Genomic DNA, 22,111 nt, shown 5'->3' on the forward strand with positions numbered 1-22,111 from the left:
TCTTGGTTCTTACAATTGAGTTAATTGAGTATATGTGTCACGTAAAATAACTATTACCGCAGATATATTTGCGTACCGCCGCCGGAACGACCAGTATTCTGTAATATGACGGGACGTACATTCAGCACATTTGACGGCAGCGAGTATAAATACGACATCTGCTTTAACATACTTGCAAGAGAGAACCGCATCGGAGAGTGGGCTGTGTTGAGTAAGTAACCAAAAATTTCACCTTCCTTGTTTTTTTTTTTTGTAACCTTGTCCTGATACCTTTTATATGTTTTCCTTCGGTACCAAAACGAGAAAATTAATTAAAAAAAAAGAGAAAGATTAGCTATCGAATAATCAACAAGCTGATCTGGATCTTTCTTTTGAAAACCTTTTTTTTTCTGTGGTGTTTTTAATGATGTGATTTTAGTCAAAGTTTTACACATACGAATAATCCAAAGTTTTACATTCTTCTATAACATATGATGAAAATCCGTTAACCAAACACTTATTTTTACTGTGCAGTTCGTAAAAAATGCCAGAAAATAGGCTGTCAGAACCAGCTGTTACTTCTGCAAGACAAGGAAGTGCTGCTGGTCAAACCGAATATGATGATGGAGTACAACGATTACGAATATACCGTGGAACAGACCAGCAAGATTTGTTTCCAGAAGAACAGCTTCGACGTGAGCCGTCTTGGAGACGGGATATCCATTAAATCGAGAAAATATAACTTTACTGTCCTGTACAGTCCTGACGGTGACGTGAAGATTGGGGTTAGTGGACATTATTGCTAAATTACATGACTTGAGCGACAGAAAACGATTAGAAACTTTAATTGCACTACTTTCTGTATTTAACGCTATATAGCCAATAATTATAAAAAAAAATCTAATATATAAAATTCTCGTGTCGCGGCGTGTGTAGTTGAACTCCTCCAAAACGGCTTGACCGATTCTCATGAAGTTTTGTGTGCATATTGGGTAGGTCTGAGAATCGAACAACATCTATTTTTCATATTTTAATGTTCACACGGGGATTAACGCGAACAAAATTTTAAGGTAAAATATATTACCTTGGGGCCTGACGTTTCGGCCAGGTTACACCAGCCGTGGTCGCAGGCAGACAGAAAAAAAATCTATTTTTCATCCCAATAATATTAAGGGTAGTTCACACCTATTTTTTTTTTAATTTTTAGATAAATTATTTATTTTTTATTTTATTATGAATTGGCGTTGAAAAATACACACAACCCTAAATTTTCACCCTTCTACCACCAACCCCTATTTTTAAATAGGGTTTAGCGGCAAGACAACGTTTGCCGAGTCAGCTAGTATTTCATAATATTTTCACGACTCTTATTGGAACTTTTAAAGATTTGGTATATGTAGAAGAAGCTTAGAATTAAATGATGACACTTTTTTTATACTACATAACAGGTATTTTTATAATGATCAACGAGTTAGACTCGTTGAGGGTCTATAAATTTATTTATCCAATAGTATCATGACATATAACCAAGAATATCAACTATTTCTAAAACTATCTGGAACAGGTGTCAAAGAAATACTTAGGTCACGTGGACGGTCTTTGCGGTCTGTTCGACGGCGACGCGAGCAACGATCGTACGATGCCGAACGGAAAAATTGCGACAAATCTGGAGCAGTTCGGTCGCTCCTGGTCCAAGCCCGGCCCACTGCCCACTGACTGCCAGGTGGACGCCGCTCCAAAGGAGCAGCAGAAGAGGGTCTGGGGGCTCTGTGCAGTAATAACGTACGGAAACATACATTTTTTCTGTACTTTACAGCTTGAAGAACCGCTCTGGTGTAATGGTGCAAGTTGTCGGCTAAAACACCGACGGTTTGCGGGTTCGATTCCTGCTCGGGATGGATATTTGTATTTGTACAAATATTTCTTTCCGGTTTGGATGTCTGTCCTTATGGATCACCCCATCGTGTTCGGAGAGCACGTTAAGCCGTCGCTCCCGGTTGTTATCATAAATACATGATAGCGTTCGTTACTCATAGTACGGAACATGTCCGCAAACCCGCAGTGAAGCAGCATGGTGGATTAAGCTCCAATCCTTCTCCTAAGTGGAGAAAGAGACCTATGCCAAACTGTGAGATGTTAGTGGCTGAATGGTTGACTTTTTTACTAACATATATAATACATTTGATAACACATACCATATTTTTCAGATTTCATACGACATAGACTCAGTTCCTTGGTCTAAAGAATATAAAAACTATTTTAATTATTAATACTTGAAGTAGTTCTTATAAAATTACCAAAACCAAAACAATAAAAACTCTTTAATTTTCTTAAAAAACCGTACTTACTTGATTTTTGTACGGCAGTTGTATTCTCAATTGTTTAAAAATACGAGAGATAGGCTATATCCAATTTTAATAATGTGTTGTTATCACCAATAGGGAAGAGCCAATAGCTCAATGCTCGAAGGTACTAAACCTAGACAAGTGGCGTAGCATTTGTTTAGAGAAGATAATCAAGTGCGCAGACCTGGTCATCAACGGCACCAAGCGTACTGAAGAAGAATGTCGATGTCTGCTGGTGGAGAAACTGGTGGCTGAGTGTTTAGCGGCTGATAAGAATATCGACGTGTCGACCTGGAGAATGAAGATGAATTGCCGTAAGTTGTATTATGCCTTTAATAAAAATATCCTAAACTTTTTTAATTTAATAGTAGCTTACCTACCTTTATTCTTTATGCCTCTACTTTTTTCGACATATCTCGTTATTTATTTTCTTACTTATAATTTATGACGATTTACATAAATTGTGCTCTCGTCTTTAGCGTCTTTCTTGGGCGTTTTTCATGCCAAAATGTACTAAAAATGAAAGATGAGTTCTAATAATAATATTAAACAATTAATTGCAATGTCTTACAATTTTATTTCACAATTAACTTATTATATCTCTTTATAATAAATAAACTCATTTCTTAATAATTAACAAGGAGTAACAGAAAAATGCCGTCAGCATCGGACCATAACCTAGCTTCACAAGGAGCAGTCACAGGACTATCGATATGTAGCCTTAAATAATAAATCGCCTGTAGAATAAGTTAGACAGGAAAGATGTTTAATAAAAGGCTCGAGCAATTTAGAGCCTGCGGATCTTAATTTTAATAAATAAAAAAAAATTACCACATTTAAATTTTTTTTATATCATGTCAAAAATCGACCATTCCAACGAGGATCGAACCTGCATCTTCGACTGATCGTGTCGGTGCTCTAGCCAATTAAGCTATGGAACGATGTACCCGTTAGATCGAAATTTCTGATATGATGATTTTATATTCGGTTCTAAGCGACCAAATAAGCAATTAACCAATTTTAATCTTCTACTAATGTAGGTTTATGTATCTACTACTAGTACTTTATTAATATCGTGTACCACATACTAAGATACATTTATATGCTTTAAGTAAACAATATACCTTAACGCAATCACGTATGCATGGTCACCAATATACACGTTGTTAACACATTAACGTTCGCACGTTAGTAGCAATGTGCCCCTGTAGCCTGCCCCATATGTAACAATCTGCCCCGTGAGTAACAATGTACCCCATACGTAATCTACACTTTTGCCCACAGCTGCGGAGTGCCCAGCTCCACTTGTGCACTACGATTGTTACCGCAGACGATGCGAGCCTTCTTGTGGAGGCACAGCCGTTTGCCCTGTAGAGGATGGACAGTGCTTACCTGGGTGCTACTGCCCCGAGGGCAAGTTGAGAAAGGGTGATCAATGCGTTACGCCATCTGACTGCCTTGACTGTAAGTACCGTTTACTACCACGGTGACAGCACTTTGTAAAGAGATATTGTGACTATTTCACACTTTAAACTAAATTTTCTTAATATACTTGACAAAGAAATCAAAAATTTAAAGATACGCTGGTATTATGACGAAATCTACAAACCTATCTTCAGTAGAGATAATTAAAAGCCGTATTTAGATAGAGACGAAATCTACGAACTTTCTTCTGTAGAGATAGTTAAAGGCCGTAACTAATTCACTAAAATTTTTGAACAGTAAAATTAAAATAGACATGTGAACTATTTTTTTAATTAAAAACTATGTTTATTTGGCCTGTGTTTTAATTCATATGTAACATATGTATTTTCAATTTGATAAAATAAGACAAATGTATGAACATAAATATTACTCAAGTCTATATTTTCTAATGCTTACGCGAATTTAACTCACTATAATGAAACAACTTTTTTGGGAGGACGGAACTCCCGTGCAGTAGCGTAGCAAAGGAGGGAGGGGTCAAGAGGCATCACGCCCCGGGCTCTATTCACAAAAGAGCGCCAAATGGTTCACAAAACAAGAAATTGCTGAACATATTATGTGGTTTTCGAATGGGGGGGAGCTAAAAAGGGATTGTGCCCCGGGTGCGAATTATGCTCGCTACGTCGCTGCTCCCGTGACCATGGCTACTGGAAAGTATCCGAAACGTCGGGCATTTAAAAAACTTAAAGCGCGATAAAATCCGAAAAAGTTGTTTCATTATAATCAAGTCTAAATTCTAGGCACGTGTACGGGAGTGGGCGCGCCGGCCAAGTACGTGACATTCGAAGGTGATGATTTGCCGTTCCTCGGAAACTGTACTTACCTCGCCTCACGCAACGCCAACGAGACTGGACAACATAAATACCAGGTACTTGTGCATATTGGCTGTTCTTGTAACTTCAATACCTTATTTTACATACGAAATAAGGTTACAAGTTTTGAGAGAATTTTAACAAAAAACTATTACTTCTATTTTAGCTGTTAAAATATTACTTTAGAAGATATAAAAATTGGCTTTGCTGAACTATTGACAGATTATTCCATATTGGGGCACATTGTTACCAATAAGGATCTCTTCTTCTTATTTTTTTTGTGGATCCCTTTAATAGGCATGTCTTCATTGCCTCCTGGTTACTAAATTTCCGATTCCTAAATAGATATTCATAACTAGGTTTACGCAACCAACGGGCCTTGCGAAGATATATCTTCAGCCGTCTGCATCAAGACCGTGCATCTCATTCACGAGAAAAATATCATCCATGTCAATAAGGATCTGACAACTGGCAAGGTAAAATTAATGGTTAACTCTTTTTCATTTGTGTTATTATATTACATAAGTAATAAAAATTCTTTATATTTAGATTTGAAGAAAATTTTCAAATTTAACTTCTATTAAATATTAATATTAATAATATAAAATAATATAAATATTATTAATATTATTATATTAACCTAAAGTTTTCTTGTTTAGCATTTAGACCGACTTTTATACATATATCTTTGTTTTTCCACCGAATTCATCTTTATATAATCTATTTTTTTTTTTTTTGGTAAACATAGTACCTATTGTAAGATTTGTACTAAAGCAAATGTGTATAGATGTTTGAATATTTCGATAGATTAACCAAATGAAAATATTTTCAGCTATTAACAACTGTAAATGGTAAAACGCTGTACAAATATCCTATAACAATGGACTGGGTCACCATCAGCCAATCCAATGGACAAGATGTCACTGTACTTCTACCGGACCAGCATGTTGAAGTAAGTAATACTATGAAATAAACGGGAAAGTTTGAGATGATAGGGTGGATGTTTGTTACTTGCATGCAAAAATGACGAATTGATGGTAATGGAACTTGGAACGTAGATAGATAACTGAAGATTCCGAGTAAAGCATAGATATTTCTTAATCCGACATCCCACGGTACTGAAAATTACTTTGGCGAAGCCATGAAGCGCAGCTAGTAAGTGAAATATATATTAAGCACCAATTTCGGAAATATTTAAAGAATTTTTAACGAAACTGGCTATATGGCTAACATTTTTGTAAAAATTTTAATGATTATTTTATTATACTCAGCTATTAGAAAAACACTTATTAGAATTGGTTCTATTGAGTTATCTAGGATTCAGCGGTTACAAAAGCCATAATATCTAAATTTACATACAATAAAGATAGGGCCGACCGGTCTGGCGCAATGTTGCGTTTGCCGTGTCGGCGGCGTCTAAACACGCGGTCGCGATTGTCGCAGATTTGATCCCCGCTTTGGTGGATATTTGTGTTTATATATTTATTTCAAGTCTGATTGTTAGTCCTTATAGGTTTCTCCACTGTACCTCGGAGAGTACTTTAAGCCATCGGTCCCGGTTGTTATCATGTACACCTGATAGCGATCGTTACTCATAGTAGGGAATATATCCATCAACCCGCATTGGAGCAGCGTGGTGAATTTAACTCTGATCTTTCTCCTACATGGGGAAAGAGGCCTATGCCCAGCGGTGGGATATTACAGGCTGAAGAAGCGTAGATAAGCCCGACAGTGAGACGAATTTTGTCGACTTTTTTTTGTATATTATAACATTTTTTACTGGTTACCGCACATTCAGCTATGTGATTGTCTTTAAAATCTAATAACCTCCTTTAATTTAGGTTATTTCTTACAAAATTGCCGTTTTCTTTTTGTTTTTTTGTTACTAACTATATACTTAAAATCATTGTAATAAGCTTAGTGTTAAATCAACTTTTGCTGGGTTGCGTATACCTCATAACCTTCCCTCACATGTCATCTCTCACTCACGTATAGACTGTAACACCATACACATGTTGATTATCGTTATAAAATTATCATTCCCAGTTGGTAGTACTCCAATCCAAGATGGAGTTCAGTGTGCGCGTCCCATCGTTCCTGTACAGCAACCGCACACAGGGGCTGTGCGGCGTCTGTGCCGGCTACCAGGACCAGCTCATCACCAGCAATGGAACCGTTACTGATGACTTTGATCAGGTAAGTGTGGAAAGTAGCTGTCGTGTAGTTATCAGACCAGGATCATCTTTATGGGGGGCAAACTCTAATTTTAGCTAGCAGTTTCAGAAGGTGCCAAAAATATAATAATGTTTTCTTGACGTTTTTAATCGACTTCAAAAAAGGAGGAGGTTACTCAATTCGACCGTATATATTATATATACGACCGTATAATTATGCTACATTGTGGTCTCCTCCTCGTATGATGAGAGATGATAGTGTAGTCCCGTCCGTTTAGTCGATTATGCGCCACATATTTAAAGCGAAGAGCGAACATCCCTAGTATGCGTGCCCCTCACTAGTCTATAACTCTATAGTTCATTCGTTCTTTATGTCAACTACGCGTCACATAAAAAAATTTTCCTTTCCTTTTATTTTTTGTAAAAAGTGTAATTTACTTCAAAATGGGGAAGAGAAAGCATGCAGATAAATCTCGTGAACGTTTATTGGAAAAAAAAAAAATCAAGAAATTAGAAGAATAAGCTCGGACTCCGATTCGAGGGACGAAGGTAATCATGTCTTGCATCACTCGTACCTTTTATTTTACGTATAAAAGTGGTTATTTTTCAATACAATCATCTTTGATATGTTATATCTAATTGTATATAACATTCACACAGAATATGTGATTATATACCAACATAATGTTTAAAAGTAAAATTTACGAGTGCAACAAGATGGCGGACCTACAGGGCGCTCTGCGGGAGCGCATTTGGTCTACGATCGCCTTATTACAAACATTTAAACAACCTCTGGGATGTCTCGTGGGGACATACACGGTTGTGTCTAGTTATAACCTTCAAGGGAAGTCCTGTGGGGGCTTACATGGTTATAATAATGTTCAATGTTTGCCTACTAAAGCACGCAACCTTCAAGGGAGGTTCCGAGGGTTCCTACATGGTTATAAATGTGCTATACTAGTGACCTACATTTACAAGTTCCTAATCATAATGATAGGGCTGATAGGAATGATAGGTACTACTGAGTGGAGAGTGTGTGATACCTACATTCCTTCACTTTCAGCATGCCTTATGCTTTTACCCGTTTTTTCAGACATTGTGGCAAGTCCAATTATTCAATCACCTGAAAATAAGGAAGAACAGTTAGAGGAGAATGTGTTAGAGATACTCGGCGTGGCTCCTCAAACAGAAGCAAAAGGAGAGAACCTACATAAACAAATTATTACTAAAGATTGCTTCTGAAAAGCTTCTATTATTTATGATAGGTCTATTATAAAATCTAGCAAAGGTTGTTGACTCACCTGTCCAACCAGCCGCTTTTCTAATATCATCTATGTTTACTCCCTTACTATAGGCAGCCGACGTTGAAGCGTGGCGAGTGCTATGTGCTGAGAATATACTGATGTCTATACCACTCTCTTCCATAACTTTCTTGACCCAGCGGCTGATTGTACTAGGTGTTACAGATTTATAAGGTCTCCTTATTGAAATAAACAATAGATTGGAGTTTCTTATTGATTTAGTCAAGTCTAAATAACTAATGACAGCTTTGGCTGGACATATACTATTCTTATTAAAGAAGGGAAGAGTCAAAAAGGGTTGCATCCTATTTGGCCCTGATGTTTTAATCAACTTATCAATCTTAATTATTACACAGTCTTCATTAATCACAATATTGTTAATACTAATCAATGATATAGTCTGGGCTCTTTGGCCCGTAGCTAACATTAATAAGGTCACAGTCTTTTTAGTAATAGATTCTAAATCATTTTTCTGATTATAACTATTTTCAAGATAATTTAACACAGTAGAAACATCCCATGTAATATTGTACTTTGGTTTTGGAGGTCTGAGCCTGAAAAAACCTCTGAAAAGTCTTTTTATTTTGTCATCTGTACCTAAATGTGGACCTATTATTAGAGCAAGTGCAGATCTTATTGAGTTTAAACTTCCATACGACAAACCTTCATGAAATCTTTGAGTTAAATGTTTGATGACATCTGTTATGTTAGGATTATTAATATTAATTTTATGTAATTTACAGTACTTTGCCCATGTTGTGATAGCAGGAGAGTATTGATCTAGTGTACTCTTGGATATTGAATTTATCATAATTTCAACTGCTTCATTGTTGATTCCCAATTTTAAGAATGTTTTCCTGATAATAATCCTGCCATCAGTTTCATTTTCTGGTGTAGAGGATGACTCATTCTGCAATTGTTCAAAGAGAGTAGATATTCAGAAGGCTGAAAATGATAGGTTCTTGTATTAGAAGTTTATTGAAAATTGGGAACCAAGGCTGAGTAGTCCAGTATGGCACTACTACAATGCCTGTTGCTCTGTCTAAAATAACTTTTTCTAGAGTCTTGAGTACCATAGAAAATGGGGGAAAAGCATAGAATAAATGGTAATTCGACCAACAAACAGTAAAGGCATCCACTGCTATAGCCCCAGGATCAGGATGCCATGACACATAGTCTTGGCACTTGGAGTTAGTTCGTGATGCAAATAGGTCAATTGATGGTTCACCAAATATAGAAACAATCTTTAGAAAATGTGTGTTATTTAACTCCCATTCTGTATTACCTAATTCTTTTCTAGATTCAAAATCTGCTATTATATTGTCTTTGGTATTTATGTATGTAGCATAAATCCATAAGTTTCTAGACTCACACCATTGCCAAATTTCCTTAGCAATATGATGTAAGTGAGTATATCTAACTCCCCCCTGTCTATTAATATATGATATTGCCGTTACATTATCAATTCTTAATAATATTTCAATATCTTTTAAATCTTTTGCAAAACATTTTAATCCAAAGAATGCTGCAATTAATTCTAGAGAATTAATGTGAAATTGAGTTTCTTCTTGACTCCAATGACCACTGACAGTCTCAGAACCACAAGATGCACCCCAACCTGTGTTGGAAGCATCTGTGAATATTTCTAATTTGTAAGAATTTTTTCTTATAGGATTAGTAGATGCTACAATGTTATGAGACCACCATTCAAGATCTTGTTTACAATTTGAATTTAATGTAGTTGAATATTCATAGTTATCATTATTATTCTTTAATGTAAGATATTTAAGTCGTTCAAGTTCTTTGGTGTATAGCATACCATATTTAATAGCTGGGCAGACTGATACTAAAGTTCCAATACCTTGAGCCAAAATTCTTATTTTTATTTGTTTTTTATTTAATAGTTCTTTTATTATTTTTAAACATTTGTTTCTTTTTTCGCGAGTAAGATCTAATGTCATGTTTACTGTATCAAAAATAAAACCTAAGAAGTTACAGTACTGATTAGGTCTAGAGTTACATTTTTCTCTATTAATAATAAATCCTAATCCCTTTAATATATTTATTGTTGCATTCATATTTTCTAAACATTGTTGGTAATCTCTACCTATACATAGAAAATCATCCAAGTAAACAACTGAAATAAATCCTTTTTCTCTTAAATATGCAACATTTGGTTTTATAATTTTGGTAAAGGTAAATGGAGCTATGCATAAACCAAATGGTAAGACATTAAATTGATAAAGTTTTCCTTGAAAAACAAATCTTAGATATTTTTTGCTTTGTTTATGTATGCTAATCATATAGTATGCATCTTTTAAATCAATTGAAATTAAAAAATCACCCTTCTGTAATATTTTACACACTGTTCTATAGTCTTCTAACTTAAAGTGTTCTGTAGGAATGAAAGTATTTAGCTCTTTTACATTCAAAATAAATCTAAAGGACCCATTTGATTTTTTAATGACAAATATTGGAGAACAGAACTGATCTTTTTGGAATTGACAGATTTCTATAGCTTTTAAATTTATAAGCTTATTGATTTCTGATGATATTTGAACTACCTCTTGGGCAGAAAATTTATCATTTAATGGAATATTGCTTTGGTGTGGTTTTGTTTCCAATGGAATTTTATAACCTAAAACCCAATCTAGAATAGTTGGATCACTGGTTATCTGTTTCCAATTACTAAAATGCAGTTTAAGTCTGCCCACCTGCTGATTCACTTCCTGCGTGGATCCTTCTTCTCGGGCGGCCTCCTGTCTGCCTGTCGTGGTGCCTGTTGTCCTCGGTGATGCCCCCCCCCCTCTTCTTCGCCTTGCCTCGAGGAGGGCCCCGCCAGTTTAAAGATTTATTTTGTGCACCGCTGAATTTTGGTCCTGATGTGGTTGGTCGAGAGGTTAATTTCTTCACTTGAGGTATTTTCAAATCTTCTCCCGACTTTTGCACTGACTTAGCAGTCTTAATTTGGTCTGTCAGGTTATCACCAAAGAGAAAACTTCCTGGCTCTGATTGAACGAGGAAGTCTTTCATATTTTTATTTGTGACTGATAGCAAGAGAGATCTCCGTCCCCTTGTATCCATGAAAAGGGAGTCACATAACAGCCGTGATGCATCATTCAACTTCTTAATAGACTCGAGCTTTTGATCTTTCATGCTTAATTGCAGCGCAGAGCCCAGGCATGACAGAGCTGTTGAAACCTGTTGTTGTCTTTTAAAAATGATCTGGTCTCTCTTCCTTGCAACATCATTCACTGCTGCATTTACCTCCGGGTTCAATTTAGGTGGTGTCATTTCACTGAAGTTTGTGAATGGTGGATTCTCAATCTGTATTTTTTCCTTTTCCTCCTTATCTAGGCCTTTCTTCACTATAACTGCCCATCGTTCTACAATTAAACTACATAACTAGGTAATAAGACTGATTTAAGCTTACCAAAGGTTAATTAATGAAACTAATTATTTATTTAGTAAGAGAATTTATTTTTTGTTATTTGTCAAAGATTTGTTATGATCAACAATAAATATTTATTGATTTTACAACTTGACTTTGAACATCTACACTATCATCTCTCATCATACGAGGAGGAGACCACAATGTAGCATAATTAGGAAGTCAAACGAGCTTACCTGTAAGTAAGGTTCGACTTCAATTATGTGAAATTGTGGTCTCCTCCGAAGATGATGAGTCCCACCCTAACCCAAGGATATACTAAGTTAACACTTCGTATGAACCCTGTGTTGTAAAACCAATAAATAGAGAACTGTGAACTTAATGAACTATAGAGTTATAGACTAGTGAGGGGCACGCATACTAGGGATGTTCGCTCTTCGCTTTAAATATGTGGCGCATAATCGACTAAACGGACGGGACTACACTATCATCTCTCATCATCTTCGGAGGAGACCACAATTTCACATAATTGAAGTCGAACCTTACTTACAGGTAAGCTCGTTTGACTTCCTAATTATATTATATTTTTTTATGTATGTTCGGGGATAGCTTCGTCGTTTATGAACCGATTTTGATAATTCTTTTTTTGTTGTAAAGGAGATATCCCTGGTGTAGTACCATGATAAGTAAACCAGGATATGATGATGGAATCCCAGAGAAATCGAGGGAAACTCTCGAAAATCCGCATAACTTTTTACGGGGTGTACCGATTTTGATGATTTTTAATTTAATCGAAAGCCGATGTTTATCACGTGGTCATATTTAAATTTCATCGAGATCTGATTACAGCGTATTACTTGACTAATTTTTCGTCTACCTACGTTGTATTAATTGTCGATATAATTGAGGTCGGTTTTTTTTCGTTTGCCTGCAAACACACTTATTTAACAATTTATTTCAAACGTTGGAGATATGGTCACCAACCCGCCTGCCCAGCGTGGTGACTATGGGCAAAACGCATGAGTTCACGCCATTTTTGGCACGAACTAGTGAAGGCCTATGTCCAGCAGTGGACTGTATTAGGCTGAAGTGATGAAGTGATGGAGATATGGAGTGCCAATATTTAGTTTATTCGGCTTCTAAAATCATAGTTCCTGTATGTGCTTATATCTTTGGATATACTACATAAGTAGAAGTTATAAGTTAAGAAAAAAAATCGGAAAAATATATATTTGAAGAAGTTCAATTTATTCAAGAAATTTAGACTTTTTGTGTAATATCTTTCCCTTCCTTTTCTTTCCTTTTTTATGTGTAATAACTTATTGTATCGTATCATATCAACGTTTTAATAAACATGTCTGTATATAGTACGGTAAGAGTTGGCAAGCCAGTCCCGAAACCCTCACGACCCTGGAGGTGCCCCCGCAAGAGCAGTGCGAGGAACTTCCGCCGCCAGAGGAGTGCGTGCTGCCTCCACCAGAATCTAATCCCTGCTACAATATCAACGACGTCGCTAAGTTTGGAGCGGTAAGTTCATATTATACACTTTTAGATACGTGTCCAAGACAGTGTGTAACTATCGTCGAACATCGTGTGGGTGAACAGTGGGATAATCGAGAAAAAAAAAAAATACATTGTAACTACCGTAATCTTGTTTTAGTTATGTTCCACACATTGCTTCTCAACCGTGTGATGCGTGGTCATCTCATAATCTTGACAGAATTGGCCGACAGTGCTGCCATCCTGTAGATACAGGACACCAAATTTCTTTTTTTCGACTTTATTAATAACTGTCTTCGACATTTGCGTGTGTTGTATATATGAAGACACCATAGCCTGCAACATTAGAAGCGCGCGTTGTTGTCCGTACCATCCCTGATCTTCAGGTTCTTCGTTTATCTTATTCATCACAGAAATAAAGCAGTATTTGAGAGTAGTATTATTTAGCTGTGATCTTTTGTAAGGGTAAAGTTCTTCCACAGAAGAGTAGCTCCAGTTTTTGAGCAGGACATTTCCGGCTATCTCTTACCTCAGAAACTAGGCATAATTTTGCCTCCAAATAAACATATCCCAAATATTCGGCAACAGTATTGATATAAGATTGTTACTTGTTTACGAAAAAGATGGTAAGAGATCATGAAATTAAATGGAATGAAATGTGAATGACACTTAACGTACGTCAAAAAATATTATATTCACAAAAAAAATTAGTGTGCTTTAGACCACACAACTGAAGTAAAACTTACGAAACGTAACTCTCTCTATCTTCACTAACTTATATCTCCCTCTCAACTTCCGTTCGCCCAGCCCGATCACACTTTTTGTAAAACTCTCGTCACTCATTCACCAGTTCACTCCCTAAGTCAAGCGTGTGTAAAGAACTTTTACTTCAAAAACATTTGTGAATGCAACGGATGTGATGGTCCAAATTTCTTTCTTTCCTACTCACCTGCCCCGCGGGGCGCGTAAAGGAGCTTAGCTTCCAAACTAAAGCTACACGGTCGCCCGCAGTGCCACGCGCTGGTGGAGCCGGGCGCGTTCGTGGCGCAGTGCGAGGCGGAGCTGTGCGCGCTGAACGCCAGCGACGCGTGCGGCGCGCTGCAGCGCTACGCGGCCGAGTGCCGGCGCCAGGGCGTGTGCCTCGACTGGCGCGCCGGCCTGTGCCCCCTCCGCTGGTGACCGACATACATTATCTACCCATACAAATAAATCTAATTCGTGTGTCTTTGTTTCAGATACTAACTCATCATTACAGCCTATACAGTCCACTGCTGGACATAGGCCTCCACAAGTTGACGCCAAAAATAATGTGAACTCATGTGTTTTGCCCATAGTCACCACGCTGGGCAGGCGGGTTGGTGACCGCAGTACTGGCTTTGTCGCACCGAAGACGCTGCTGTCCGTCTTCGGCCTGTGTATTTCAAAGCCAGCAGTTGGATGGTTATCCCGCCATCATCTGATTCACTTCTTAGTCTTTATTTTTGCTCTTACGACTTGCACTCCCACAAAGCCTTACACAAAGCAAAGTTTTCTGCCCTAACTTAACGATTCTCATAACATAAGCTAAGCTCCACTCAGATATTGGCAAATCCTTCAGGGAGCAAAAGTAAAAGAAGAAGAAGAATTCGTGTGTCTGTTTGAAATATTAAAGTAACCGCCTTTATTCCTATTTTATAGTAAACTATATGCATACACGTATACACGGTACATATACCAAAATAACATTTTTTACAATTTTTGTTAGATCCGGGTAATCTCTGAAATGGCTGGACCGATTTTGACAAGACTTTCACTGGCAGATAGCTGATGTAATTAAGGAGTAACTTAGGCTTCTTTTATTTTAGATTTTTTTTAAATAACTACGGCCGAAGTCGCGGGTACAGCTAGTATAATAATAAATTGAATAGGATTTTCCACCGGTTTCTCAGCCTCCAGCGCTACCCCCGGCCGTTTGAATTCCGCTTATATTTATAATTTTAATATTAATAAGACAGCATCTCATCCGCCAGATTACACTCTAACAGATGTACATTCAGAAGCAAAAATATATTACTATTTATTGCAATTATTTGCTATTAGGTGTTACAAGAATTTTATCTTAGAAGAAATTTCAACTGCGTAAATAAACAACAAGCTAAAGATAGGAGTTTGTTTTAAGTTTTTCTTTACTTTGTTCTAAAGAAACAAAGCGAAATTTAAAAAAAAAATACAAAAAAACGATTAAATTAAAAAAAAATGCTCAAAAGAAAAAATATATAAATAATGATTACTTAAAAAATAATTGCTCAACAGCGAAGCCCCGCTGGTGTACAGACCATGTGTAGATTGTGAAAGGACGTGCGACAACCACGACGAGCTCGAACTGAATCCGAAGAAGTGCGACAAACAACCCGTTGAAGGATGCTTCTGTCCGGAAGGAAAAGTAAGAATATTACTATTATTTGTACACTTCCTAACCGCTTTTCTATGCGCTGTCCTACACCCAAAGGTTGTCTGGAAGAAATCGCTCTTTTAGCGAGAAGACCGCCTTTGTACATCTTCCTCTAATTATACTACTTTTGTTTGTATCTTTTAATGGTGTGAAATAAAGAATATTATTATTATTACTATGTTAAGTTCTCCTAGAACCGCTCTGGTGTAATGATGCGAGTGGTCGTCTAAAACATCGATGGGTTAGGCGTTCAATTCCCGCTCGGGATGGATTTTTGCATTTGTACAAATATTTCTTTCCGGTTTGGATGTCTGTCCTTGTGGGTCTCCCGTCAGTCCCGGTTGTTATCATAGACACCTGATAGCGATCGTTACTAATAGTATGCTGTATATGTATATCTGCCAATCTTCTCCTAAAAATGCAAAAAGATGCCTATGCCCAGCAGTGGAATGTTAGAGGCTGAATACGAATGCGAAAGTTCTCTATACATACTACACAGTTTCATTTCAAGAAAAGTTTACAATTGAACTTTATGTACTGCTACAATATGACTGATTATTTTTTTATATTTTACGAAATGAACCAAACACCGGCTTTACAATAGTGTTTAATGCTTTATGGTTGTATATATCTTTACATTGTATTTTTTATCATCATCATCATTATAACATAAACTGCTTTTTTTGGAGTAAGACCCAATAAACAGTTTTTAGTCACATTATTACTTCAATCATTTTGCTCCTGCATTTAAAAATAATCATTATTACAACAGGTTAGAGTTAACAACACGTGCATAGAACCAACGAAATGCTTCCCGTGCGATGCAAAGAAAGAACATTACGCTGGCGACGAGTGGAAGGTAAATCATTTTTTCATATTTTTCGGAATTTTCAGTACGATTTAAAAATAAGTATAAAGCTAATTATTTCACAAGGAAACAAATTTGTGTCAGGTTTTGTTTATTTTTGTAAACTTGGATTTTTATTCGTTTGCGCTTGAAACTACAATTAGTGCCTTTTTTGTGTAAAAGTCGGAAGCAAGACTTTGAAGCATCACAATTATATGTATATGCTATACCTATAAGAATAAAACAAAATCCAGTCACCATATTATTAATTTACAATTTTAATTGTCACTATTCATATTTTATAAATAATATTTTTTAAACGTTTTTGTAATTTAGCCAACATTTTCTGATATCTATCAAGCACAACTAAATTGCATAAAAAATGGGATCAGCTATTAGTATAGCTCAATCACAACTTACAATATCCTTATTACAATTAACACGTTACTATTACTTTACATCAGGAATATGTAAATCACAACCATGTTACTAAAAATAGAACCGACAAAACAGCCAACTAAAGTATCAATCAACTAAAGTGTCTCAAAAATAGCGACTGGTGTCTCAATCACTATTCATATGCAGGAGGATGCATGCACAAAGTGCACATGCAACAAGCTGTCTGCGGAGAGTTCTGCGCACGTGTCGTGCACCACGCAAACTTGTTCCGTGCCTGTATGCTCCGAGCTGGAGAACCTGATCTCTAAGCCACTGCGCCCTGGGGAATGCTGTCGGGAGTACATGTGTGGTGAGTGACGGTAGACTGAGCTGATCTAGGGAACAGCTTTTGCTTAAGAACCGCTTAACTTCAAAAATGATAAGTTTGAATTTCAACAGTACGTAAGCAAGTAATCGTTCTTGGAATATATGGACTGGGTTTTAATTGACACGACTTCAAATCATTGCTAACGCTTTTGAATTAAAAATTAGTCATCATTATTACAGCCTATACAGTCCACTGCTGGACATAGGCCTCCACAAGTTTACGCCAAAAATAACGTGAACTCATGTGTTTTACCCATAGTCACCACGCTGGGCAGGCGGGTTGGTGACCGTAAAAATTAGTATCGTGATTTAATTAAAGATAAAATCGGATCGATCGAAAAAGATTGGGAGTAAAGTCTGATACGCTTTTATTTCTCACAAGAAAGTCCGTGCCCAACCGAGGGATATTGAACAACTTTAAAAAAGTATTTTAAAAGAAGTTTGTATTCATTTTTTTTCACGTTTCTAGTGGAGAAACCTCCAAGTGAAAGGTGCGTGGAGCCTAAGAAGATGGAATGTGGATTCGGACAGGTGTTAAAGCAAAAGACCAAAGCGGACGGATGCAAAGAGTTTGCTTGCGGTAAGAAAGTTTTAAGCAATATTTACTTCTTTTATTTTTTTAAATTATAACAAAAACCTTAATTCAATATACAGAATGCAAACCGGCAAGCGAGTGCGAGAAAATCCCAGATGACAGCGAAGTTGAGATGCTAGAACCAGGAATGGAACGCCTTATCGACGACTCTGGATGCTGCCCGCGCGCTGAACTTGTATGCGTTCCACAAAACTGTCCGAAACCGCCGACTTGCGAGAAATTCCACACACTGGAAACCAAGAACATCTCAGGCCAATGCTGTCCAGAATACAAATGTGGTTCGTAACTAATTCGGTATTCGTCTGCTAACTGTATTAAAAACGAAGAATCTTAATTCTAATTCATTTCCATAGAATTGCCTAAGGACAAATGCGTGGTGACACTCGAATGGGAAGCCGCTGCGAAGGGTGGCGAAAAAGCGAGAACGACACCACAAGTGGTGCTTAAAGATGTGAGTTAGATGATTACTTTGATATTTTGATTCAAGTTGACCCGACAGAGATTGTCCTGTTTTGACTGAACTGACAAACGCGTGAAGTTGAAATCATCAATCGTTTTCTGAAATTCAGAAATGTACCGCTAAACTCTCTATATTTTTCATTTCATAAGAACCTTCAACAAACTATTACAAAACTTTGAAAAATGCCGAGGCGTTTTAGGCATTTTTAAGTTTTGCACTCAGCAACACATTTAGCGATAGATTTTCATTTTTTTTGTTATGATCATTTAATTAAACGTATGTGTGTGTAATTCGTATGGGTAATGCTTAGACGGACTCTGTCTGGTTGGACGGCCCGTGCCGCTCCTGTCGGTGCGAATCGTCCCCGGTGGGCGCCGTGTCGCAGTGCAGCGTGACGGAGTGTCCCGCCGTCGTGTCCACGGAGCAGTTCGTCCTGGAGCCGCGGCCGGTGCCCTTCGCCTGCTGTCCCGCCGCCGTGCAAGTCGCCTGCCGGGACGGGGACAGTATATACAAGGTGAGTGTAGTGTGTCCCGCCATCATGTCCAGTTCGTGCCAAATGACCGTCCGTCATTAGGCAAAATTTCACAAATTAGTGAAGTAAGAACGTCACTTTTCTTTAGACTACTCTCCCCATGTCATATCTCGTCACGCTCATTAGGCGTCAATAGTCATGACTAAACATTCCACCATCATTAACTCTATTTGAACTTGTAAGTACTAAACTTTAAAGTAGTATCTAATACGTAATGGTTTTTTTTTTCTTAGGTCGGCGAAAACTGGACATCGCCCGTCAATCCCTGCGAATCATACAAGTGCTCGGAAATAGAAGACGGTGAATTGGAGAAGATCACCACTGTACAAAACTGTAATGAAGATTGTCAACCTGTAAGTATTATAAGTTAAATTTATATTATGCTCTTAAAGGTAGAATATGTTGGTTAAACCTTTAAATTTGACACCCTACGTATCATATTTTGGCAAAATAAATAAGAAAAAAAAATTGTTATAGGGGCTGACAAGTTTTATCAATTATCCAGAAGAAATTTTATTTGAAATTATCAATTAGTAAATTGCTAATTAGGAAAATATATGGGTACATGTTTTAGTTTAAACATTCCACCTTTTACAGAATTAAATGGAATACTTCAGTTAAGCTCAAAAAACTGAAAGTATAAGTTCACTAATTACAATGAAGGTTGTCTAATATCTACATAAAACAATACTTGTCAGGGTTGGGAGTACTTCCCGGCTCCAGCGGATAGCAAGCAGTGCTGCGGACAGTGCAAGCCTGTGGCCTGCATCGTGGACGGCATCAAGAGAGACATCGGAGCGTCTTGGACCTCTCCAGACTTCTGTACCAATTACACTTGCGCTAACATCAACGGCACTGTAAGCCATTTCTTCCCAGTTAATTAGACAATTTTTAAAAGAAAATATTGATGTTGAAATCTTTTTTAAAACATTTTATGCACTTAATACTTTAAGTGAATGTTTTAAAACTATTTTCAAATATATTTTGTTTTTAAATTTAGCTCCAAGTGCAAAGTAAGAATGAATCGTGCCCAGAAATATCAGATGCGATCAAAAAACAGTTTGTGCTGAGTGAAGAAAAGATTCCAGGAAAATGCTGTCTCAAACAAGAACCGGTCGCTTGCCGCGTTGGAAACAAGATTTACCAGGTGCTAAATCTATTTCATAATAAATTAACAGTTGTATTTTGCAATATCTACGGCTATCTTAAAATAAAGACCTATTGTTTACTTCAAATCAAATGAAATGAGCCCAAATATCATCACAAGTTCTTGGTATACATAAAGTTTAATTCGGATTAAATATATAGTTGAGACTGGGTGTAAATTAAATGTACGTCTCAAACGGAGAGTTCATCGGTATTGTGCCATACAGTGACAAAATGGCAGCAAAAAGTATCTACAACAACTGCTTCTAAACCTAATCCGACAAAAAACCGAGCCGGGAGCCTAAATTTTTCATCAATTTGTTGTTTTCTCCCTCCATCTTATATTAGTCTTCAAGCAACCCAAAGATCGTAATCACAGTTACAGCATCAAAACTGTTCTCATCTATCACCTCTGAAAAAATTGTGTTTGTCTATGGATTCAACACCAGCAATTCTGAGTACGATTCTCGTTCGGGGGTGATATTTGTATTTGAACAAATATTAATTTCTGGTCGTGGAGTTTGTCCTTGTGGATTCCCCTCCCCCTTGTATAGTACGTTAAGCTGTCGGTCCCGTTTGTTATTATATACATCTGATAGCAATCGTTACTCATGGTAAAGAATATATTACCAAACCGCAGTGAAGTAGCGTGGCGGGTTAAGCTCCGAACCTTATCCTACATGAAGCTCAACAGTGGAATGTTACAGGCTGAATCAATCAACCAAATAAAAAAAAATAGATAAATACATACAAAAAAATGATTAAACCATAATTTTTTACCTGTATTCCTTCCATTAATCAGGAGGGTCAAACCTGGCAATCATCAGACCCCTGTAAGAACTACACGTGTTTACGAGACGAGGCTGGTCTTTCTCACTCGGCCAGTGTCGAGACGTGTGTGAAGGATTGTAAGCGCGGCTGGAAGTACGTGGAGCCCGCTGCTGGTTTGTGCTGTGGACATTGCATACAGGACAAGTGTATTGTGGCAGACGAGCTCAAGGATCTAGGTACAGATTTCCATAATTATTTTTCAAAAAAAAATGTATTTTAAAATGCCTCTAATATTCTGCAATTCTGGGTACAGAATTTCCAAGTTATTATTCAAGTACCTTTATTGTGCAATATCCTTATTATTCTGTGTGTTTTTGCCGGCCTAGTGGTGAAAAAATAGCTAAGTTTTATCTCTTGCAATCAGCCTTTTTTATTTTATTACCTTCTCTAGCTATAATAAAACTATTTTGCTTAAGATGCACTCATGATGCTGAACAAAACTTAAAAATTGTCCCAAACTTAAATGTACATCAATCTATTTAGAAAGTGCACCAAAATATCTTCTTATCATCGTCAACTCTATTATGTCATCATCATTATCATTCACTGCTGGACTTAGGCCTCCACAAGTTCGCGCCAAAAATGTGCAAACTCATGCGTGTTGCCCGTAGTCACCACGCTGGGCAGGCGGGTTGGTGACCGCATGGCTGGCTTTGTCGCACCGAATACGCTGCTGCCCGTCTTCGGCCTGTGTATTTCAAAGCCAGCAGTTAGATGGTTATCCCGCCATCGGTCGGCTTCTTAAGTTCCAAGGCTATAGTGGAATCTTGTTATCCCTTAGTAGCCTCTTATGTGCCGAACAATATATTTTCAAAGATAAGCGCGCTTAAATTAATAAAAAAGCTTGTCTACTGAATAATATTGGAATGTGGAATGTATTAGCTTACACACGCTGAAGCTAAGTATTGCATTTGGTTACTATACGAGTATGATGAAGCCAAGTACTATTATTATATATCAGGCTCAACATGGTACTCCGCGGACAACTGCACGACCTTCACTTGCGAGGGTGTGGAGGGCGAGGTGTTCACAACGTCCGCGCAGTTCCCCTGCCCCGACGTGTCCGCTTGCGCTCCTGAAGACCTGGTCAACGAGACTTGCTGCCAGGTTTGCAGGGAGAAACCTTCCGCACTCGGTGAGTTACATAGTAATTTTAGAAGAAATCCGATTTTAAGCATAAAGCATTAATTGTATGCATCTCTTAATTCGTTTAAAATACTAGTTTAAGAAAATCACCACCTACAAAATGAAATTGGAAGTCTTCCTTATTTAGCACTTTTCCAAGACTTTGCCCAGGTCTTACTGATTGTTGTAGTCTGGCCGACAGACAGGTGTTTGAGAGAATGATTGTCTTAGTTCTGCAACAACCCTCAAAAATAATCATCCAACCGTCTATATTGGAATAATTTGTCTTCTAAAGTAACATAATACAGTTGATATCATTTTGTAATGATACCAAATGATATCAATAGCTTGACAACAATCAGGGAGGATCAAAATCAGAAATCGTACAAAGA

The 22,111-nt window shown here is 37.3% G+C and overlaps 2 protein-coding genes and 1 long non-coding RNA gene across 4 annotated transcripts in view; 2 read left to right on the forward strand and 1 right to left on the reverse strand.

Moving 5' to 3' along the window:
• Nucleotides 1-22,111, forward strand: part of LOC123653664 (hemocytin-like) — a 69,162-nt gene that overhangs the window by 45,007 nt on the left and 2,044 nt on the right. The window contains exons 51-76 of the mRNA XM_045589658.1: nt 63-211; nt 514-764; nt 1,544-1,848; nt 2,421-2,638; nt 3,609-3,810; nt 4,246-4,367; nt 4,550-4,677; nt 4,981-5,097; nt 5,454-5,573; nt 6,668-6,817; nt 7,513-7,810; nt 7,889-7,986; nt 12,856-13,014; nt 13,999-14,162; nt 15,280-15,409; nt 16,191-16,277; nt 16,851-17,013; nt 17,500-17,610; nt 17,685-17,903; nt 17,979-18,076; nt 18,396-18,599; nt 18,851-18,970; nt 19,316-19,474; nt 19,618-19,764; nt 20,566-20,770; nt 21,556-21,729. Of these exons, the coding sequence (XP_045445614.1) occupies nt 63-211; nt 514-764; nt 1,544-1,848; nt 2,421-2,638; nt 3,609-3,810; nt 4,246-4,367; nt 4,550-4,677; nt 4,981-5,097; nt 5,454-5,573; nt 6,668-6,817; nt 7,513-7,810; nt 7,889-7,986; nt 12,856-13,014; nt 13,999-14,162; nt 15,280-15,409; nt 16,191-16,277; nt 16,851-17,013; nt 17,500-17,610; nt 17,685-17,903; nt 17,979-18,076; nt 18,396-18,599; nt 18,851-18,970; nt 19,316-19,474; nt 19,618-19,764; nt 20,566-20,770; nt 21,556-21,729 (4,298 nt within the window). The remainder of the gene's footprint in view (nt 1-62; nt 212-513; nt 765-1,543; nt 1,849-2,420; nt 2,639-3,608; nt 3,811-4,245; nt 4,368-4,549; nt 4,678-4,980; nt 5,098-5,453; nt 5,574-6,667; nt 6,818-7,512; nt 7,811-7,888; nt 7,987-12,855; nt 13,015-13,998; nt 14,163-15,279; nt 15,410-16,190; nt 16,278-16,850; nt 17,014-17,499; nt 17,611-17,684; nt 17,904-17,978; nt 18,077-18,395; nt 18,600-18,850; nt 18,971-19,315; nt 19,475-19,617; nt 19,765-20,565; nt 20,771-21,555; nt 21,730-22,111) is intronic.
• On the forward strand, nt 7,016-8,301 carry LOC123653398. The gene is made up of 2 exons (XR_006743090.1): nt 7,016-7,344; nt 7,889-8,301. It is a non-coding gene; the product is annotated as an uncharacterized LOC123653398 (long non-coding RNA).
• Nucleotides 8,823-11,215, reverse strand: LOC123653397. 2 transcript variants are annotated; one of them, XM_045589384.1, is made up of 2 exons: nt 10,811-11,215; nt 8,823-9,006 (listed from the first exon to the last, which is right to left on the reverse strand). In XM_045589384.1, exons 1-2 carry the CDS (start codon nt 11,178-11,180, stop codon nt 9,002-9,004), a joined length of 375 nt encoding a protein of 124 aa, XP_045445340.1. In that variant the 5' UTR covers nt 11,181-11,215; the 3' UTR covers nt 8,823-9,001. The 2 variants fall into 2 exon arrangements, with proteins under 2 accessions (XP_045445340.1, XP_045445339.1); XM_045589383.1 differs by having other exon boundaries at nt 8,823-9,041.

The sequence above is a fragment of the Melitaea cinxia genome, chromosome 5 (genome assembly GCF_905220565.1).
Source record: "Melitaea cinxia chromosome 5, ilMelCinx1.1, whole genome shotgun sequence".
NCBI lineage: Eukaryota > Metazoa > Arthropoda > Insecta > Lepidoptera > Nymphalidae > Melitaea > Melitaea cinxia.